At 56.0% G+C, this 22,350-nt stretch overlaps 1 protein-coding gene across 2 annotated transcripts in view; it reads right to left on the reverse strand.

Moving 5' to 3' along the window:
• XYLT1 (xylosyltransferase 1) overlaps positions 1-22,350 on the reverse strand; it is a 258,893-nt gene that overhangs the window by 44,542 nt on the left and 192,001 nt on the right. For both annotated transcript variants that reach the window (XM_016156891.2, XM_036226082.1), the window contains 2 exons: positions 20,875-21,047; positions 18,947-19,149 (listed from right to left, as the gene is read on the reverse strand). In XM_016156891.2, coding sequence (XP_016012377.2) covers positions 18,947-19,149; positions 20,875-21,047 — 376 coding nt within the window. The remainder of the gene's footprint in view (positions 1-18,946; positions 19,150-20,874; positions 21,048-22,350) is intronic.

Below are 22,350 nucleotides of genomic sequence, written 5' to 3' on the forward strand. Positions count from 1 at the left end.
CCGGAGAACATTTGTGAGACGCGGGTCTTTCATTTCCGGCGTACGTGAGCCGCTCCCAGGGGTGGTCCGTCTGGCACTTCCTCAGTGGCCAACCCTTCACACGTCAGCCTTTCCTCCAGACGCTGGAAGGGACAGGTAACCGACAAGCGTCCACATGCAGAGGCCACGCCTCCTCCTGGAACGCCGCTCGGATCATCGGTGAGGAACGAAATAGCCATCCAGCCTTGTGCATGTGTCGTGTAGTGTCTATTTGAGATTATATTTTAACGCTCTGAAATCTGGTTGTCCTCAGATGCCCCGGGACGAGCAGAACATTTGGTGAACCAAAGTGTGTGTCCCCTTACGGCGACCGATCAATGCCAGCGATTCGATTGGGTTTTGGGTGGACAAGGCGCGTCCCACTCTGCAGGGCAGCGGGAGAGAGAATCATAAAAGCAAACGCAATCAATGTACGCAGCCATTAACCGCTGCCGGCGATGGGAGAATCCTGGCTGATACAGACACTGGTACCAGGGATGGGGTGAGGGGTGGCGGGCAGGGGCAGCGGCCAGGAGCCGGCCCCCACGATGCTCGAACGTTAGCTGTCATGGCTGCTCTCGTTATGATTGTTACTTCTCCGAGTCCAGAGCCTGTACTCCGCCGGGCGTAGGATACGACGCGACTCTCCATCTTTCAGAATGCCAGGGTCGGGCGAGTTCCGATCTCAGCCCCGGAGTGGGACGGAGCTGGAAGGACAGTTGAGTGTTGTCACCGATCGCCTTGGGCAGCCTGCCAGGTTCCTTGCCCGTCTGGACGGGAACAAGGTCACGACGCACCCCAACGTAGCAGAGAAGCCACACGCTCCTCCTCGGAAAAACGAACGTCGCGGCCACCTCTGCAAACCCCGGCCAGACACAGATCCTTGGCCTGAGCGAGAGACACTGGAGGCCCGAGACCGGCTGTGCCCAGCAGAGTCTTTAACCGCAGATGTCCAAGGCCGTTTGTTTATTGCGGAGGGCTGAGGAGATGTTAGAAAAGCAGGCGGTTTAAACAGAGGACGCGGGCTGCCAGGTGGTAACGCGGCGGTTCTCGGAGACAGACGACTTCCGAAACGTTTTAAAAGAGAGTTTGTTGTAGAGGTCCGTGGTCGACAAACTGCATCTGGGATGCTCCTGGCTCCTGCTTGCCCTGGGCGGGGGTTGAGGGGGGGAAGGGGGTACGGGGTGGGGGTGGGGGGGCTCACTCGAGGTTTCTGCAGAGAAGGGCCACTGTCACTTCTTTGCCATATTGGGGTCTTGGATGAAGTTCCATTTGAGAAAAAAGATTTAGTCGCTTAAAAATAAAAGTTCTGACATCAATAAAGAAGGTGGCTAATTCGGATTCCACTTCTTTTTTTTTTTTTTATTGAGGGGGGAGGTGGGCGGGGCACAGCGTGGGCTGAGCCCCGCCCTCACTTCCTGTCTCACCTGGGGCAGGTGCGCTGCTCCGGGCAGCAGTGAATGGGAGTTACAACAGGAAGAGTTTCGCAGTGGTGTTCTGAAGACAGATGGAATGATGCACTCAGGGTCTCAGCACGAAAGCTGGCTGTGCTACTCCCGGGGATGTGAACGGACCTTCCCTTTCTCCTTCCCTCCCTCCCTCCCTTTCTCCTTTCCTCTTTCCTCCCGTTCTCTTGTGTGCTCTCTCTCTCTCTCTCCCTCCCTCTTTCTGTCTCTCCCTCCCTCCTCCCCTGCCACAAATTCTGAGCATTTCCTAAGGGCCAAAAGCTGTGTCAAGTTCTGATTTTGGACGCGCGAGTTTGGCTTCTTCAGCCACGGGTGTCGCTTTGAACTGTAGGGACTTATGTCGATGGGAGTCACTTAAGGCCTGGTTTTATTGGACTGTACATAAGTTCATGCGTCCTGCTCCATGGGAAAAGGCGAGTCATTTACAGTATTCCTGAGATGTTTACTTAGGGGAGGTACCTTCCCTGTGTTCCCATACAACTGATTTGGTGCTTTTTACGAGAATAATTGTTTAACGAACGTCATCTGGGATGAATCCGAAGACCTCCTTACCGCTAACTACGCTGGAAAGATGCTGGTACGAATTCACTGATCACCGATGAATTATGTCCCGTGCTAGGCCCTTGAATATTTCAGTGGCTTGAACTGTAACACAGGGTTGTATTGTAAATCGTGAAACAGGATGTGTGCTGGGCGAGGGCGGGGTTCCCGTCTTTTTATTCACATCGCTATATCCGCATTCATTACTTCAGCAAGTATTTATGTTACGCCTACGACCCGTCAGGTACGGCTCTGGGTGCTGAAGAAACAGCGATGACGGAGGCCGGGTCTCGGTGAGAAGTGGTCCACGGTGCTCCCAGACATCCATCCGTTCCACGTCCTGGATCGGCCCCGCTCCTGGGCGTCGATGATGGTACTAGTGACGTACCCTCCTCGCAAGAATCAGGAGACGAGTCGTTCTGATCGCTTTCTGTGTTCTGGGGTTCGGATGAGGAACCCGCGGTTGAGGAAGCCTTGGCTACTCAAGCATCTGGCACGTAATGGTTGCTCAATACGCATAGGGACAAACGTTCAGCGGAGCCTCTGAGGTCTCTCCAAAAGAACGTCCCAGCTCTCGGAGCTCCCTGTTCTCGCCAAGGCAGATCTACAGGCGGGTCTAGCTGAGATGGGCCCAACTCAGTGGCAGCCTGACTGTGTGTGACCTTGCAAGTTACTTTACCCCTCGGGGCCCCAGTTTCCTCGTCTGAGTAAAGACCGGATGAGCTCACGTGCGGGGAGGGCTTAGCCCGGTGGCCGGGCACGCAGGAAGCGCTTCGTTACCTCACTGTTCCTGTTCCTTCTTTTCTCCAGAGGGAGGGCACGGGGACGGCTGGCTTCCCCAGGCACGCCACGCTGCAGCACGGTCATCGGGGGTTCCCCCAGGGGACGCGGCCGCCCAAGAGCTGGAGAGGAGAAGCCGAGCCGGCCTCGCTGGGGATTCCCCACGCGCAGAACCTGGAACCCCTTCCTTTTCCCTGCTTTATCGTCTCACCAATCCTCCCCCGTCTCGCGGAGGTCACTGAGCCACGCGCATTAAACAGTCGCCAGAACACCTGGAAGAATCCAGAGCAGCGGTCCAAACCGAAGTGTGTACCTGCATATTCAAAGCGGCGCGATTCGCAGCAGCCCCCGAGGGGGAGTAACCCAAATCTCCAGTAATGGATGGACGAATAAACCAAACGTGGCCCATGCGCACGATGGAATAGCCTTCAGCCGTAAAATGGGGTGACATGCCAGCCCGCGCCACAACACGGATGGGCCTTGCGAACAGGATGCTGCATGTAAGGCGGCGGGCGCACGAGGCCGCACACCGCATGACTCCTTTCATAGGGAACACCCGGAATCGGCAAACCCATGGGGACAAAAGGCAGACCGGTGATCACCGCGTAACCCTCTCGGCCGGCCCAGGAGGAAGGCGGGTTGTTTCACGTCACAACGGAGCAAACGGAGCTTCGCAGGGCTTGGGCCACCCGCCTAATAACGCTGGTGACGATGATGACGGCCCTCGAGGGCGCAGGTCACGCATCCCGGCACTGATACAGAGCGATGCGTTCTGCCTCCCCGACGACCTCGTGAAGCGGGCACCACGATTCTCACCGCTTTCGCAGGGAAGGAGGCACAGCGCGGTTGGATCGCTGGTGCCGGGCTGGCCAGGCCACACACGCGGAACGGGAGCACGGGTCGGCCCCCCGGCGGCCTGGCCTTTCAGGGTCGGAGGCCTTTACCACGGAGCTCGGTCACGGACAGGAGGCATGAGGGCGGGCGTGGTGGCGAGGTCCCGCCTCCCAGCTTCCTCCCTCAGAGGGTGGGGGCCGACTGGATACCTGCCACCCGACATCCAGGGGCCGTGCGCGGGGCATCCGGACCCTCTCCCCGACTCTGCGGCCTGACAGGTAGGACACGTCATCACACCCCTCGACCCGCCGGGCCCCTCTCTTTCCGACCCGGCGCCTCGGTTAAGCGGAGGAGAGGCTGAGCCAATTGTAGGATCATCGAGAACCCGGCACAGCTCGTTGTGTTTCTGACACTGACTCCCTGGCTCTTCGGAACGGTTTCCGTATTCACGGTGGAAATACTGGGCGATGCCTCTAGCCGAAAGAAATACGACAAGACAAAGCCTCTCCGCTGATCCTCCATCCCAGAATGAGCCCGGAGATGCTCTTAGTAATCGGGGCAGTGAAGAGCATGCAATGAGAGATCAGCGAGTCACTCAGGAATAACGGGCGACAGGCCCTGCCGCCACGGGGGTGGCCGTGGCGTGGCCACTGACCGTTTGTTCGCGCCTTCATGCCTTAACTTCCGTGAGGACTTAACTGAGCTCCGACTCTGTGCCAGGCACTGTACCGGGCTCTAGAACAGGGCTGAGCAAAACACGAGTCCTCTCCGTGCTCACGCCTCTGTCACCCCGGGTTCCCCTTATGGTCATCACTGACCGAGCATGTTTTTCGGTTTAATCGTCACGGCAAAGGCCGAGGTACGCAGTAGCTGTGACGGTTCCCGCTTCACAGACAGCAAAACCAAAGCAGGAAGGAGATGCGTAACGTGTCCAAGGTTTTACGGCCCGTGGACAGGACCGCTGGACTCGTGGTCCCCAAACACACACTCCCGATTGCTTGGCTACGCATCCCGACGGCCTGAGCGCCCGAAAACTTCTCCCACATGGAGGACAGAAAGAGAGTTTCAGGGTCCGGCCCCAGGAAGCCCGAAGTGTGGACAATACGCATATCTTGGGGCGTGGGCGGGTCCGACAGAGAAAAATTATAGCAGTAATAGTGGGAACGTAGCCGGTGTAAAGTGATCATCTGAGCTGTAATGTGCACATCCACCAGCAGAAAATATTAGCTATTGTATTTCCCCTCCTCCGGCAGCCCGGTACAGTTCTTCTCTCCTTTCTCTTTTCTTCCTTTTCTCCACCTCTTTCAGGATAAACTTGGGCTCCTCAACGTGGCCCTCAGGGTCCCATGCCATGTGGGCTGCCTGCCTCGCCAGAGTTATTCTGATGGCCTATTCCCTTACTGTTCCCTGTTCACATAAGCCACTCTCGACTCGCTGCTTGGGCCATGTTCCTGCATGCCTCAGGACCTTTGCACATGTGGCTTCCGCTGGCTGGAACTCATTCCCCGTTTATTTATTTTTTTTTCAGTTAATTCCTCCTCTTCTTTCAACTCTCAGCTCAAAACATTACTCCAGGGATGCTTTCTCTGACTCCCGAAAAAAGGGAACATGCATGTCTGTTTCCTGTGTTATAGGCACGTAAACATCCTTCCTAACAAGGTCATGACGATGTAATTATTTAATGGCCTAATCTGTGCAGGTAGAGACGTTAACTGTCTTCTTGGTGACTTTAACCCCAGATCCCAGCAAATCTCTGGCAACGTAGTAGGTTTCCAATGTGGATGTGTTGGTTGACCGACTAACTAACTGTATGAATGAATGAATCAAATCCACAGCGAGGTCCTAAAGCTGATATTTCCTTAGAAGGGATCAGCTGCAAGGCTAAAAATTTCTCTTTCTCTTCTAACGTTGACATTGCAAGCTGCGGCAGCCTCCTGAGACAAATTACAGGAGGGGAGCCCAGACTCGTCTCGGCAGAGAGATGGCGGGGAACCAGCCACACAGGATCAGCCTGATTTACACAAGCGCAACAAAAACATATGTCCAGTCACTCTGGGAAATTTCAGAGCATTAGCTGGCATTAAGGCAGTCGTCAGCAACTTGCCTGGTCGGCCGAGGAAAGATAAATGAGTCTCATGCTCTTGGGAGGAGTAGAAAGCTGGGGTAGTAAGTACTGAAATCAACAAGTCTCAGGATTCAGCGTCCTTAACCTTTTTGATTCGGATTGAGGAGGGTGGTGCAGGGTGAATTACAGTGCCAACGAGAACCAGGCGTCTCTGAAGGGTGTACGCAGAGAAGGCTGGGTGGTAAGAACACACGGTCTTCTCTGGCTGACACATGCTATGGGGAGGTGGACAGGCCCATCTAGTCTTTGTGGCCTTGGTCAGGGACTACTGATGGGTGAGCTGTATTTCATGGGCCGCTTTCCAGCTCAAGTTCAGGACTGGGAAGCCACGTGGGCTGGGGAAAAATCGAGTAAAAGGAGACTGCTGTTTTATGCCCTGGGCTGGGTGGGAGTCCAGATCAGGGTCCAGGGGAGGTTGACCAGTAGGCCTTGGCACTCTCTACTACTCTTTCTCTATCCAGGGTCCTGAAACCTGAAGCCTGGACCGTCACAAACTGGCACCTGGCCTGAAAGAATCGCGAGGTAATGCAGGGAAGGCCGTGTATGGGAGGATGGGTGGGTGGCTCGAGACTTGGATTTGCAAGGGCTGAGCTGTGTGTTCTAGGCAAGGCCATTGTCTGAAATGCGGGTCACCTGGCAGAATGGGCTAGTGCAGGGGCCTGAGAACTACGGCCCACTACTTGTTTTTGTAAATAAAGTTTTATCGGAACACAGTCGTGGCCATTCATGTACATATTGCCTATGGCTGCCTCTTGCTACAGTGGTAGAATTGCATCGTAGTGACAGAGATCACAAGGCCCATAAAACCTAAAATAGTCACTATCTGGCCCTTCATAAAAAAGTTTGCCGAGCCCTGCCATGATCACATTTCTCTCTCTTTGGTCATTCATACACGTTCCTCACAACTTTTTCTATAACCGCCTCACCAAAGCATCTTTTGGGCCTAGCTCCTCCGTTCACGGTGTATTTTTCCTCCGACACATTTCACCCCGCTATCCCTCTCCCTCACCAGCCTGGGGGGGGGGGGTGGCATGGCAGTCACGTGCTTCTTCACGGATGTGCCTCAGTCCCCAGAACAGTGCTGGCCAGAGAGCAGGCGCTCGCTGAACTCGAATGACTGGGGAGCCACTCGCCCCTTGCATGACTGCTTCATTAACATTTAGGTCAACTATTTTTTAAAGAAGACCTGAGCTTTGGAATTCTGGGGTACGTCGGGCTCCCCTTGTATGTGTTAATATAGATAAATATCGACATGTTCGAAAACTTGCCAGCGTTAAGTTTTTGAACATCTCAGTATGTATCTATGTTAACCGCTTTAAGTCACCTTGCAGGGTCAGGCCTGGGGAGTCCCGGCTTGTGGTTAAGGACACAGGTGGGTTCAAGTCTCAGCTCCACCAGACAGCAGGCGAGTGACTTTGGGCAAGTTCTGCATGTCCCTTCTCTCTTATTAGGTGGGGGTGATGAAGGTCCCCTCTCGCCAAGCGGCTGAGAAATTAAATGAGACCAGGGACGCACTTAGCCAGCACCCCGCACACACTCACGGCTGGATGGACAGAGGCAGGGACACTTCAGGGGAGGGGACGCGGACTGGCAGATCAATTCATGGCAAAGCACCTCCACTGGGGACTGTGGCCACGGCTCCCACGAAGCCCCTTTAGGACGCTGCCTGGTCGCACGGTTCCACAGCCTCCCAGCAAAGCAATTTGGATGAATGGGACTATTTAGCTGTAGGTGCCTGGAGAATGCATTGTTTAAAGAGACCGGTTAGAGACTTCCCCGGGGTGGCAAACTTTAAACAAAGAATGACTCTGCAATCAAAAACCACTTGGCCTTAAACCACATTTCAGCATCCCAAAGAGCACAATCCACACAGAGAGGGACGGCGATGTCTGTGCCCCTGGCTGCCTTCGTCCCCAGAGTAATGTTGACTGATCAAGACAATTAAATGGCACCAGAGGAGGATCCTTCTCTGGAGGAAGGAAAGAGACGGGGGACAGGTTTCTGATGTGCATTGCTTCTCAACTCGTCGTGGGCATCTCTGCCTCCTGGGCTTTCGTCCGGACGAACAGAATGAAGACTTAGACGGGAGAAGAATGAGTGGAAAGAGCTTCGGTCCCCAACTGCCTAGTGAGTGCAGCGTGACCCGCTGGGGAAGAACTCAGGTCTTTTTTTATTTTTCCATCAGTGATGAAAGAAGCAAAGATTTACCTCCTGGCCCTGTGCGACACAGAGCGAATTCCTCCACTTGTCTCAGGCTCTGCGCCCTCGTCTGTAAAATGGGACGGTTGCCGTGACATTCGATAACGCACGGAAGTCCCCTGGCCCGAGATCCCACACACGGCAAGTGCTCACGAGATGCCAGCTAATGCTGGGTCCCTGGAGCTGCAATCGTGGAGGACTTCCCTCGTCTGTTTTGAGAGGCCCCTGCTGGCCACTGTCCCTGCTGGGCGATGACTCAAAGTGGCAACAGGGAAGAGGAAGGAAATGAATAATGATAGTAGTAGAAATAATAATAATAATAATAATAATAATAATAATAATAATAATAGTGATAGAGCCACAGAGTTTCCTTCCATCCACCTAATTGGACCTTCATGCTGTCCCTTGGGCCTGTGCTCATCTAAGTCTCTCTATCATCCATAAAAAGGGGTAGAAACATCCCTCCTGAGTCCACTGGGCCTTTTAAGACACGTTGTCCCTCTAGATTGCACCTGCAGTTAGATGCGAGGAAGGAGGCAGGGGAAAAGTAACAGACTCTCCAGTGTGGACCATCCACATAATGGACCACCCTGGGCTCACATCCAAACTCCCAGGAAGCACTTGGAGCATCCTAGGATGCTCATCGTCCGTGCTTTTGGCCACTGGTGGACAAGCGCGTACACGAAGGCTTTGCTCTCCCGAGAAGCAAACACACTCGACGCACCGGGCAGGAAGATACCCAGGGTTGGGCATGTCCCCTCCACAGACACATGGACAGCAACCGCCAAGGAGGAAAGTAGTGAGATCTAAGGAGGGAGAAGCTAGGAAGAAAGCACCCCGGAAAATTCAATGCGCGGTCGGTCTGGGATCTGGTGAGAGACCATCAGACGGGCAGAGGATGGAGACCACACTGGTTTCTGAACTCGCAGCACCTACTCTCTTATTTGATTAACAGCCCTGTAACTCTCTCCAGTGGAAGAATTTCTGCTCCCCCCCGCCCCCTCCCGCCCCCCCGCCAGACAGAAACAAGGCCCACGAGGGCAGGCGTTTTTAATCGTTTTTCTTTTTTTTTTCACTGCTCCGTCCTGAGTGTCTAGAACTCTGCCGTTCCGTACGCTATTTGTTTACGTTGAAATCAAAATCGAGCTGAATCGAAAACGTAGGGCCGCAGCCCCACAGAGCCCGGCCCCAGCCGTCGGTGGCCGCGTGGAGCTGGTGGCGATGGCGCTGAAGGGCAGCTACAGCACGTTCCGTCACCGCGGCCACCGCGGCCACCTCGGCTCCGGGGCATCACCTGGCACACAGCAGGCCCTCGGTAAGCGCGTATCGAATGAACGAACGAACGAATGAATGAATGAATGAAAGACAAACATGTCTTCCCCTAGAACTTTGAGTTTTTCTTTCAGTAACAGAAGAGATGGCTGGAGTGTATTTACGCTCAATGGTGGCATTCCTGGGGTGACATGGCCATGCCACCCCCCCCCCCCCCGCCTTTTGTTCTGCCACCTTTTGCGCTGATGACGTGAACTCCTCCATCCTTCCGGAAACGTCCTTCCCTATGTGCGTGAGCAGAGACGGTGTTCTAAACCGACGGGACCCCTCTTGGCTCTCTGAGGAGCCTCGGTGCCTTTCAGCTGAGTCCCCCGAGAGTTCCAAGGACTCCAGCCTCGCTCCGTCTGTCCAGGGGACACTGTGGGTCAGTCCTTGCCTCCAGGAAGGACAGAGAGGGCTGCCCAGCCTACAGCACAGCTCCGGAGACCCGGAGCAGCTGGCAAGGGGCGGGTGAACTGTGATTCTGCAGAGGCGGGAACTCGCTCCGCCAGGCCGAAAAATGACAGGGCTGAGGAAATGATTATTTTGCTGCTATATGCAAACAGAACTGTTAATGGCGTAATTACTGGCGTGTTTTCCCGGTTCCCCCCGCCCTCCCGTGAACAGCAGCCTGAGCAGATGCACCCTGTCTGACTCGCTTGGATGGTGTCACCCCAGGGTCTTGGGGGTCTCAGGAAAGAGGGTGTGCCTCTCTGGACATCCAAGGAATGAAGGTGGTTGGGTGCTCAGGAAGTGGCCAATGAGGGAGACGGTCGCACCCAAAGATCTGGGCGCTGGGCCCTCCAATGTGACCTACCGAGAGACGCGGAGGCGAGGAACGTGGTCTCCATCACAGCGTTCACCTTGCTGTTTATCGCTGTGATTAAGTGACAGACGTTGACATCTCCCCCAGGCCAATGGCAGCTCACCGTCACTGTGCATTTCAATGGCCTGGAGAGCTTTAGAAGCATCTATAGATGCCTGCCGTCTGCAAGGAATTTATAGTCAACTGGTCTGGAATGGAGTCTTGGGATTTTAAGGGTATTAAAAAAAAATAACAAAAAACTTCCAAGAATCGTGTGGGACCCTGATTTCCCCCTGTCGACGGCTGTCACCGGATGCCAGCCTCCCTGTGGAGGGACCCTGCCTGCCTCGCCGCCTTCTGCACCCCCAGACATCCTGACATGGAGGCGATAGGATGGAGCCCGTGTGGCCGCTGCCTCCGAGTGGGTCTCGGACGCGGCCGGAGACCTGGGATGGCTCCGTGCCTCCCACGGGCCAGCCGCACCCTGCGCTCGGCCCGGCGAGGGGGACGGTGTCTGGACAGGGTTGAAAGGTGTCCCCCCCAAATCCACATCCATGCGGAACCTCAGAAGGCGACCTTATTGGAAGCAGGGAAGTCGTCTGCGCCATTCCGTAAGATGAGGTCAACACTGGATGAGGGTGGGCCCTAAGTCCAATGACCAGTGAGTGTCCTTATGGGAAGGTCACGCGAAGAGGGACAGATGCACGGGAAAGAAGGCCAAAGGGAGACAGAGGCGGAGCCTGGAGAGATGCATTTACAGGGCAAGGAGTGCGAAGGGCCACGCTGCCGACAGAGACCAGGAGGACGTAAGGAAGCACGGCCCCCCCTCCCCCGGAGCCCGCAGCGGGGGGCACGGCTCTGATGGCCCCCCCCTCCCGGAGCCCGCAGCAGGGGGCGCGGCTCCGATGACCCCCGGAGCCTGCAGCGGGGGCGCGGCTCCGATGACCCCCGGAGCCTGCAGCGGGGGGGGGGGGGGGCGGCTCCGATGACCCCCGTGGCCTGCAGCGGGGGGCGCGGCTCCGATGACCCCCGGGGCCTGCAGCGGGGGGCGCGGCTCCGATGAGCCCGCGCTTTCGGCCTTCCAGCCTCCAGAGCTGCGAGGAAACACATTTCGGTTGCTTTAAGGCACTCAGGTGGGGGTCATTTCTTACAGCAGCCCCAGGAAACTAAGACCGAGGCGTAGGGCACAGAGAGAAGGGGCGGGCGGGCAGAAGAAGCATAAGCCACGGGGCCGAGAAGGCCCCCTGTGCCCCCCAGACCGGTCTGCCTCCACGCCCCGCCCCCGCGGCTGCGCTGCCCCCCTCGCCACCCGTCTCCTCAGCTCCTGGAGCGTGCTGGGCTCTTTCCAGCCTCGGGGGCCTTGCGTGCACTGCTCCCCCCTTTGCCTGGTGCCTCTACCTCTCTTGTTTTCTCGTCGCGGGCCAAATTTCAGGTCTCGGCTTAAACATCACTCTTGAAAGGCATCTTCCCTCCCCCGACCACACTCCCTAAAGCCATGACATGCTGACATTATGTTATGTTACGAGAACCATCTTCATTTCCCCCATAGATTGTGAACTCCCTCGGGGATGGAGCAAGCGGGTCCTTTCCACGGCCGCGTCTCCCAGTATCTAGTCGGGTGCCCGGCACCCAGCCTGTGCTCAGAAATACCCGACGGGTGAGCTGAACACGTGCTTGAGTCAATAAATGACTGCACGCTGCGAGCTGCCCCCACAGAGGGCTGGGGGCCAAGCTTTTCCCAAATGGCCACGGAGAAGCAGCCTCTGTCCTCCTGGGGGACTCCGAAGGCCCCAGCGAATCAACAAGGGTCTGACTCGGGCCGAGGTGGGCACGTGCCTGAGAAGGGCGTCAGGGTTGGAGGTGGGGTACGCGGGCCCTGATGGGGTGATGAGGGCAAGGAGCTTCCCAGCTGCCGGTAGGAAGTGAGAAGGAGGCCGGCGCGGGTTGGGAAGACGTTCTGGGTGAATCATTTGAGGAGTTCATGCTCCCTACAAAGAGCAAGAGACACCTCATCCCCTGTTAGATGACTACTATCAAAAAAACCCCCACAAAACCCAGAAAAACAGAAACATAACGGTGTTGACGAAGACGCGGGGAGATCGGTACGCGGCTGGTGGCCGTGGAAGCGGCGCAGCCACGGCGACGTGCGGTACGCAGATTCCGCAGGAAGGAAAGAAACGAATAACGTGAACGAGTGAATGAAATGGAACTACCCTGTGATCCAGCAAGTCTCCACCCGGGAAAAAAACCCCCACAAGGATGGAGAGCGGGGAGGAGCAGAGGGACCTGAGCGCCCGCGTTCGCGGGGGCGTCACTCACGGCCGCCGAGAGCGGGCAGAGGCCCAGCGTCCGGCGACGGACAGACGGCTCGGCAAAACGGTGCGCGCCCGTAGGACGGACGTTTATCGCTCAGCCTCGGAGAGGAAGTTCTGACGTCCCGCGACGTGGACGGACCTTGAGGAGGTCAGGCGGAGTGAGATAAGCCGGTCGTACCGGTGCACGGTTCCACTTCCCTGCGGCACCTCGACTAGTCGGATTTGCGGACACAGGACACAGACCTGCGGTCGCCAGGGGCTGGGGGAGGGCGACGGGGAGCTGTTTAATGGGGACGGTTTCAGTTTTACGAGACGAAAAGCGTCCAGGACGTGGTTACACAACAGTGCGACTGTACCTAACGCCACCGAACCGCGCATTCAAAACTGCTGGAGATGGTAAATGTTATGGCGTACACTTTTTGCCACAATTAAAAGAGCAGAGACACCTGGCACCTGTCCCCTCCTGCCTCAGGCTCAGGGCTCTGAGCCCCTCTCCCGAAGAGTTGCCTCGGGCCCCCGAGCTAGCCCAGACTGCTCTGCACTGCTGTGAGCAGGGACGGGCTCCTGATCCCGTAAGAGAAAGGCTGGCCGGCCGCTTGGGTTCCGGAAGCACGTGGTGGCTTCCGGAACACCTGCTTCTGCCGGAGGTTTGGAGGGGAGGGGGCTCTGTGGGTGTGGGAGCGGGGTCGCCAGAAGCAACTGCCCCTTTCCTCACTGGCCTCCCCGCTGGAGACCCCTCCTCCCATTGTCCGAGGTAGGTAGCCAGCATGACCACACTCAGTAGGGTGGCAGTGACCGCTTGCTAGGTATAGGGTTTCTTGGTGGCGTTTTGGAACCAGATAGAGGTGACTGAATACTTTTAAATTAATTCGATGCTAAGGAAATTTTACCTCAATTAAAAAAAAAAAAAAAAACCCTGGGTCTGCCGCTTGCTGGCCTCATCCTCGTGGTCAAGATTCTTAACCCCTTTGTGACTCGGTTTCTTCATCTGAGAAACGGGGCCACAAAAAGCACGTACCTCACAGAGCAGCGCTGCCGGCACTGTGCGAAGGGCTTAGAAAGGCGGCAGGGACCTACTAAGTGCCGTTCAGGCGTTGGCTGCGGTTGCATTTGGTACCAAGAGATTTGTTGATTTAGTCAGGAATCACTGAGCCAACTAAAAAAGATGAGAAGCCGGGGGAGAGGCGACATCGGAGCCCCCGTACCATTACTCCCATTTCAAATCCTACGGTGACCGGGGAGCTGGGCCGAATTTCATCGCGGGTTTGACTTTCTCGCGAAGTTTACGGGAAGTTCGATCGCTCACCTCTTCAGACTTTCTTACGCAGTGGAAGTTCCGTTTCGGGGGGATGGTTTAAGATAAAATACGCGCACGAGGCCCCGCGGAGGGCCTGACCCACAGCCAAGGTTGGCTGGAAGCGGGCGTGAGCCTTGCTCACTCGGTCCCTCGTCAGCGCTGGTCTCTGGGGCCCTGCAGGAGCCCCTGACACCTGCTTCCTGCAAGAGGCACCACCGAGTCGCTCTCCTGCTCCCCGCCTGGGTCCCTGGTGGCATCTCAGGACGGCGGTTTGGGTCCAGAGCCAAGTGTAAGGCAGATGTCCCCGTGGCGGGCCTCCCTGGGTTGGACCGTGAGGCGGAAAATTCCAATACTATTTCCTCTGCCGTATGCATGTGTGTGCATACGCACGTGCACACGCACACAACACACACACACACACTCGGCTTTACTCCCTTTGCATCGGATTTGCCCCAAGACACAGGGCCTAGAGAAAGACAGACATATGAGCTCTCTTCCCACTGGCCCCAACCAAGCCACGGTGCAAAGAGCTTTACGTTTCCTCACCTCCTGTGGCTCATCCCGACTGACACATGCCAGCAGAGCCTCCTTCCTCAGCAGATAGAATGCGCTGAATAAAACCGGCCCGTCCTCCGATGGCTTGAGGCCCCGCAGAGTCGCGGGGTCTGCAAACGTCTGTTTTCGCCCACGCGCTGGGGGCATCACCAGCTCCGAGCAGGGCCTCCTGGGCCAGGCCGACATGTCGCACCGGAGCGGGGAGGCCCAGGCCCTTTAAAGCACACTCAGCTGGCGTGTTCCGAAGACAGAATAGTCTTCACGTCCACAGATGAGTTAGCTCTCTCCCTGCTTTGCCTCGAAACACGAGTCCTCGCAGACTGGCTTTTGCTTTTCCCACTTTTGAAAGAGATGCGAGCTCAGGAAATGGTTTACCGGTCTTTTCCGGAGAGACGGGAAGAAGGAGAGAGGAGCGGCCCTTCTCCTTTGGCCGGGGCCGGCCTGTGGCGCCCACACTCTCCGCCGCTGTAACGGCAGCGGCCTGAGTCTCGCCGGCTCCTCCTGTTTCGGGCGCCGTGGTAAGCCCTGCGCCTGCAGTATCTCCTCGACTCCTAACTGCCCCGTGAAACAGGTGCGAATATTTTTGCATGGGCCCCTCCTTTTTTTTTTTTTTTTTTTTTGAATGCAGAGAAGCAGAGACACAGAAAGCTAAGGCGGCTTGTGTCGAGTCACACGGCCAGTCGGTGTTGGCGCAGAGTCTGCAGCCGGGGTGTGTCCAGGCCTAGACAAGGCTAAGTGGCCACTACAGAGCAGCGAGCCTTCACCACCTAAGAGAGGAAGAGTCTGGGCCCCCAGCTAGAGCTGGGCAGCAGACACGGGGGTGGGGGTGGTGATATCATATCCCAAACGGCTCAGCGTAGCCACGTGGGGCGGGCCCTGTCTTCAGATACCCCCCCAAGTTTTCAGAGTCTCTTAGAAGCTTCCACGTGGGCACTCCCGTCCTTTCGAGAGGGCTCCCGAGTTTGCTCACCTTTCCTGGGGTGGGAGACGTGGTTCTGGAAGCCACAGATGGAGCGGCAGATGGGCACCGAAAGCCCATCAGAGCTGCCCGGGATAAAACCATCCATCTGCAAAATTCGTATGTTTCTGCGTGGGAGCAACGTGTCGCGAAAACAACAGCGAGAGGACCCGGCAGTGCTCGATGCGCGAAGCGCCTCTGGCCAGCAGGCTGGCGGAGGGCTGTGGGCAGGAGGACTTCGGGAGGGGGCTGGGGCGGGGCGGGGGGGACATGGAAACGGGAGCCGCGAGAGGCAGACGGCGAGGAGGACAGAGCGAGGGAGACGCGGAGGGGCCTGGGGCGCAATGCGGAGACAGCCAGCGACGCGCCCCCCGGTAAGCCGCGCGCGCGGTCTGAGGGAGGCCGTCTGGGTCTCGTGGACTCACGGTGGACAGCGACCGAGCACTTCCTGAGCGTGCGAGGCTCTGCTAGGTTGCGTTACTATGTCCCGGTGTCACGAGAGCTGAATCTACTTGCCGATGGGTCGCTTTGCTGGCGAAATGGCCGAACTCGAACTCAGACTTAAGCCACTGGCTGGGAGTCAGAGCTCTCGTCCTCTTGGACGCCCGAATGCTAGGAATTTGGGGAATCCTGGTGGTGCTGACTTGGTTGAGGGGCCCTCGGTTATGGCCTCGAGTTGCAAATCAACACAGGGCCTCTAGGGGGCGGCCTCGAGAACCGAGGGATGTCACCTGGAAGGGCCCAAGGCCCGGGCTCGCCTGCCTGACCTTGAGAGGTCTTCTGCCTGAGTTCAGCTCCCTGACCCGGGCTGAAATGACCTCTGGGGCCTCCACCGGAGGTCTGGAGGAAAAAGAGTGTGAGAATCTTGACGATGGCTCCCCAGACTCGGGGACAGTGGATGGCTGACCTTCTCTCTTGACATTCCCTGATGCCAGGTGGTGTAATCGCTACCCTGCCCAGCACGAGTCTGAGGAGTGACTGTGCTTTCTCGGTGGCCCGGGGCCATCCTGCCCCTCTGGGTCAGCTGACATCCCCACGGGGTCAACTTCAAGCAGGAAGAACACCAACCTTGGGACCAGGCGGTGCGGGCTCTGGTTCCCACTCTGCCATGGATTCCGTGAGTGACCTTTGCTCTTCCGTAAAACAGGTTTGTTTTGGGGGGGCCAAAGGGGGTACCTCCCACGTTGGCTGCTACACTCAGCCTTCTGGGATATTTCTGAACTCGGTCCTTTCTTGGAAGATGGAGGGAGAATGTTCTAACTCACGCTTGCCCTGTCTTTCTCTAAAGTAACCTCTCCTCATTCTTTGAGTAATCTCTATCTATGTTTGAATTTCTCGAATGCCACGAGCTCACCTCGGACCCAAGTCCTGTCTGGGCTGTTATCTGTCTCGGGAAGTGGAGGGCTCTCAGCCGGAAGTGAGAACAGCATCTAGCGATGTTTGTGGTCGTCACGATGACGGGGTGGGGAGCCCTGCTGGCATCTGGGGGTGGAGGCCGAGGATGCTGCTAAGCATCTTACCGTGCCCAGGATGGCCTCTAGGGCACACAGTGATCCAGCCCCCTTTGTCAACAGTGCCCGGGCTGGGAAACCCTCGTCTAGAATAACCTTCTCTTTCTCTTTGGCCTGCCGATCTCTTATCCTTCAAATCTCGACTCAGAACTGCACGCCGAGGCCCTTCCGACCTCTCAGGCATGTCCCTCTTCCGACACGCACCATGTTCCCTCCGTTATAGCCCTTTTACGCCTGTCACCATGCCTCTCCCGCATGAGCATCTAATCCCGTCTTCCCAGCCTGGGTACCACCAGGTAGGGTCTGCGTGGCTTTTGTTCACTAAATGCCCAAATAGTGCCCAGCACCCTAGGTGCTCAATAAATGTTTGTGGGATGAATGCCTGAACGAATGAATTAGTAAATAAGTAAGAATCTGTCAGAGGTGTGTCGAAACCACCCCTTTCTATCCCTGCCATCCTACGAACAAAAGAAGCAGGTGTCTTTCTAATCCCCATCATCTTTCTCAGGTTCGAGGGGGCCAGGTGTATCGTGCCTAAACGGGACAAAGGTGGTGCCTCCCCCCGGGTCCCCTACAGAGCCCAGAGTCTCCTAGCAGACGACATCATGCCACCGAGCCCGAGACCGGAGGAAGGCGCCAGAAACCACGCTGCGAAAGAGACGGAAGCCATTTCTAGCTTTAAGGAGCAGACATCCCTTCCAAGCCTGTTCCTAATTTAGATCCCGATTCGAAACCCAGACTCCTGGGAGTACGTGGCCTCGATATGCGGCGACAGTAGGAACGACTATTAATATTTTAGGTGTGGTGATCATGCTGATGCTACTACGTTCAAAGAGGGAGGCACACTGAAATATTTCCAGTTTGAGGATGCCTTGGAAACGCTTCGCTGGGGGCGGCGGTGTAGATACTGTGAGACTGGGCGGGGTATGAGGGGGACTGCGTTATACTATTCTCGGGACTCTTGCTCACGTTTGAAAATTGCCCATATAAAGTTTTTTTTTTAATTATTCTTATTTTTTTAAAGATGCCTTCGTTCAGCTCTTCTGGGAATGCTGTACCCAATACCTCACGCCATCAGAGGCAGAGAGGCTCTCTCCCCACCTCTACCCCGCCCCCCCCCCCCGCCCCCCAATCCACGTCTCCTTTTCAGCCTTCTCAGTAAATCAGGACGCAAAACACAGCGGAGCAAAGAGCTGCCTTCTCGATAGGAAATGCGGTTCACTTTCTGGCCTTTTTTGTTTTTTGTTTTTTTCCCTTTACGAGATCTCTAGAGGGATTTTCTTCACTCTTGGTCTATTTTGAAGAGCAGATCGATATTTGTGCAAAGGGACAGAACTTCCTTGTGACATCATCTCCACCACCTCGGGGCTGCTGGCCTCTCTGGCCGCCCCCACCCCCCGCCTCAAGCAGACTGCAGGCCCAGAGCGCACAGACCGTCGAGAGAAGCTCGAAATCTATAGTTTCATGTGAAATCCCCCAGTTTTCCAACATAGGCAATCGATTCATTCGTTAAAATTTGAAAAGAGCCAAACAAACAAACAAACAAACAAACAAAATAACCCCCAAACAACAGCAACAACAACAACAAAAATCCAAAGAAACACCCATGGTCCTCCAAGAGCCCAAAGACAGCGTGGCGCTTCCCGGGCGGGTGTCCCCCGCTTTCTCCACTCTGCCCCTTTCAGTCTGTCTCCGAAGTCACGCTGTGTCCTTCCTCTGCCTGAGACATGCCAGCAGTTCTCGTCTGGCTTCGAGTCACAGCCACTTTCTCGCTAGTCCACCCCTCACTTCCTCCGTCCCGGCCCCACGAAGCCCCATCGAAGCCCCATTGTCCCCCAGCATGGCGGCCGTGCCCCCGCCCCAGGGTTCAGCGCCTGCGGCTCCCTCTGCCCCCCTGACTCTGATGGAAGCTCCTTGCGGGCAGGGGTTGTGGCCGCTAGTGTTTTCTCGAACAGAGCTGGGAAGACTGTGTGTATCATCAGTTGAATGAATGGCTAAATGAATGAATGAATGAATGAATGAATAAAAGAATGCACAAATCAGTCTCAGGTCCGAGGTGGACCCTAAGCTGAGAGATGCGTGCGGGGAGTGTGTAAGCTCTCAGGTCACCTCGCCGAGGCGGAGACGCGTCTTGGACGGGAGGCAAACTGCCTGTGCCTCTGGTTTCCTCAGAGGAGGGAGAGAGGAGGCGGAACCTCGGAGCAGGCCACCTGAGGCCACGGGTCGCCTTACCTGATGGGGTAGTCGGCTGCGCTGAGGTTGATGAAGAAGTCCCAGGGCCAGTCGGTCATCTCCAGGAGGTCCCGCATGCTCTGCAGGTATGTGGACAGGAGGCTGGCTCCGCCCCAGATGGTGGCCCTCCTCCAGGGGGTGACGCGGACGTTGTCATACTGCCTGGCCACCTGGACCACTTGCCGATGCAGGTAATTGGAGCGCTTTTCCCGGGAGAGAAAGGGTGACATTCAGTGGCCCAGAAGATGCCCAGAGGTGACCCTCGTCCCCTCTCTGTCCCTACTCTTTTAGTTGACGGGGGTTCTGAGCTTTGCCAAGCAGCTGGTTTGGGCCCGGGGTGCCTGTCTGCATCACTATTCAAAACTCTATTATTTTTCAAGTTTTATGTTAGCTATTTAGAATGCAGATTCCCTGGCCCCACCCACCTCTGAGCTGCTGGGTCGCTAGGAGCCGAGGACTCTGCAATTTTTATACAAGATGGATGTACTTGGTCTGAGGACAACAAGCTGAGAAACAAGGCTGAATCTAAACTTGGTGAGTATTTGGAGGGGTACGAGCTCCCTGTCCCCCTCTGCTGGAAGCAGACCTTTCGGATCAAGCGTCCCCTTGTCTCTGGACTAAGCACATAACCTCTGGGACACGACAGCTCAGGGATCAGCAAGCCGGCTGCAGGATTTTATAAATAAAGTGTTATTGGAACACGGCCACACACGTGCGTTAATGTATTGTCTGTGGCTGGTTTCACGTGACAATGGAAGAGCTGGGTAGCTGTGGCGGAGAGAGTATGGCCTTCTAGCCTAAGATCTTTAGCGTCTGGTGCTTTATAGAAAGAGTCGCCCCCGCCGGGGGTAGCTGTGCTGACAAAGTGGCAGCAGCTGCACTGGGCAGTGGGATGGGGAGGAAAAGGGGTAAGAAAAACAGGTGGAGGAAGTCTCGAGTCACAGCTGGGGACTCCGGAACCAGCAGGTGTGCGCGCGCACACACACACGTGCACACACACATGTGCGCACACACACAGATGCACACACACATACATGCACGCACATCTACACACATGCACGCACACATACACAAGCACACACATGCACACACGTACACATGTGCATGCACAGACGCACACACATACATGCACACACACATGCACACACATGCACACGTACACGTGTGCGCACACAGGTGCACACATACATGCATGCACACATGCACACATGTGCATACTCATGTGCACACATGCACACATGCACACACACGTATACACACTCATGCACATATACACATTCACACATGCACACACATACATACATGCATGCCCACATACACACACATACACATGCCCACACACGCGTGCACACACAGACACATGTACATACACACATTCACATACATTTGCACATGCACACATACATAACCACACATGCATTTGCACACACATGCACACATACACCAACGCACACATACATTTGCACACATACACACAGACACGTATGCACACCCACACCCACACACATTCATACCCATTCACACATGCACACATACGCATGCACTCACACACACATGCACGCATACATACATACACATACACACGCCCACACACATGCACACACACACATGTCCACACATGCACATGTGCACACACATGCACATACACGTGTGCACACACATGCACACACACATTTGCACATGCACACACATGCCCACACACACACATTCGCATACGCAGACACATATTTGCACACATTCACACATGCACACACACATGCACACACATACACATGCACACATATGCACACACATGCCCACACACATTCGCACCCATTCACACATGCACACACAGACACGCACGGCGCTGACAGCGAGGCGGGCTTGCGGAGGGGCGCAGTGGACCCGCAGAGAACGGCCCGCACGCGGCGCACGGAGGCGCCCCTCACCTGGTCCACGTGGATGTAGTAGAAGTGGTCCCTGTGGTAGATGGCCTTGAACATGCGCTGCAGCTGGCGGGAGGCGCGGCCGTGGACCACCAGGACGAAGGCGATCCGGACCGGGTTGGCCGACAGGTACTCCACCGAGTCCTCGTCCCACTGGACGTTCTTGTTGGCTTTGCCTGGGGACAACCCGAGAGACCACACAGCTGGCGTGAGGATCACGGCTCTTTTGGGGGGTGGGGTTCTCCGGCTCGCTGATGCTTCATTTTGGGGACTGGTGGAGGGACATGCAGGAATATTGGGCCCTGAAACCTGACTCGACTTAACTGAGCATGGCCTCACCCCTTCTGCTCGGGGACCCCGAGTGACCTAAATCGCAGCTTCCACCCCTGAGGAGCTTCAAAAAGCCAGTGGCGACATGTGTCCCCGTGGTAAACTATCAAACAGGGGGAAATGAGCGGTGTGAGCGTATCTCTGAACTACCGAGGAAGAAGCGCCGAGCGGGGAAACGTAGACCCGGGTGCTGCGTTTGCCTGTTTGGAGCCCATTCTCTCTGCTCCTCTGAACAGTGCCCATCAAAAAAAAAAAAAATGTGGTCAAAACAGATAACATGAGATCCACGTCCTTAACAGAACTTTTAGTGGGTGCTATAGTATTGCCGATTAGGAGCACAAAGTCACGCGGAAGACCTCTAGAAATTATTCCTCTTGAGTAAGGAAAACTGATCAGCCAATATTTTGGGGGAGCGCTGTCCCCCTCCTCATTGCAGTCCATGTGGACAGGGGGGTTCTCCCTCCATGATCAGTTTCAGGGGTGATCACAGAGCGGAGGCCTGCCCAGTTACAACACCGAATCTCCCCGGCCACCGTTTGCACGGTTCAGAGGTGAGCCTGGCGACCCAGCCAAGCGAACCGGTTCCGGAACACAGAAATCTAGACTTTTTTGTTGGGAAACCGGGGTATACACGAAACGAGGCGATTCGAAGAGCCCTTCTGTCCCCCACACAGATGTCGCCCAACAGGAAAGCCGGCACAGAGCCAGCGTCGCTGAGTGACGGAGAGGGTCCGGCTCTAACGACTCCGACCTGACTTCCTGTGGGCTCAGGTTTATGGGCCCAGAATGCTGTCAGATGGTAGCGATGCGTGCCCCAGGATGTCCACGGGGAAAGCTCAGAACTGGGAGCGTTTAGCCTGGAGGTCAGGGACCGAGAGCTTCTCACGGGCTGTCATCAGGAAGCTGAACGGCTGACAAACGAACGAGGCACCTTCTAAGCTGCTCCAGAGGACAGATGGAGATTAATGTGGCTAAAGGCCGAATCACACAGCACGGCCCACACAGCCCACGTGACCTGTCTCTTGCAGACCTCTGTGCCCTGACCGGCCCTAATATCTACCTCACCACCTGGCCTTCTTTCTTTACCTTGAACACGCGCGTTTCTGCCTCGGGGTCTTTTCACTGGACATTCCTGCTACCTGGAACACC

This window comes from Rousettus aegyptiacus, unplaced genomic scaffold, assembly GCF_014176215.1.
Source record: "Rousettus aegyptiacus isolate mRouAeg1 unplaced genomic scaffold, mRouAeg1.p scaffold_m13_p_8, whole genome shotgun sequence".
NCBI classification, from domain to species: Eukaryota; Metazoa; Chordata; class Mammalia; order Chiroptera; family Pteropodidae; genus Rousettus; species Rousettus aegyptiacus.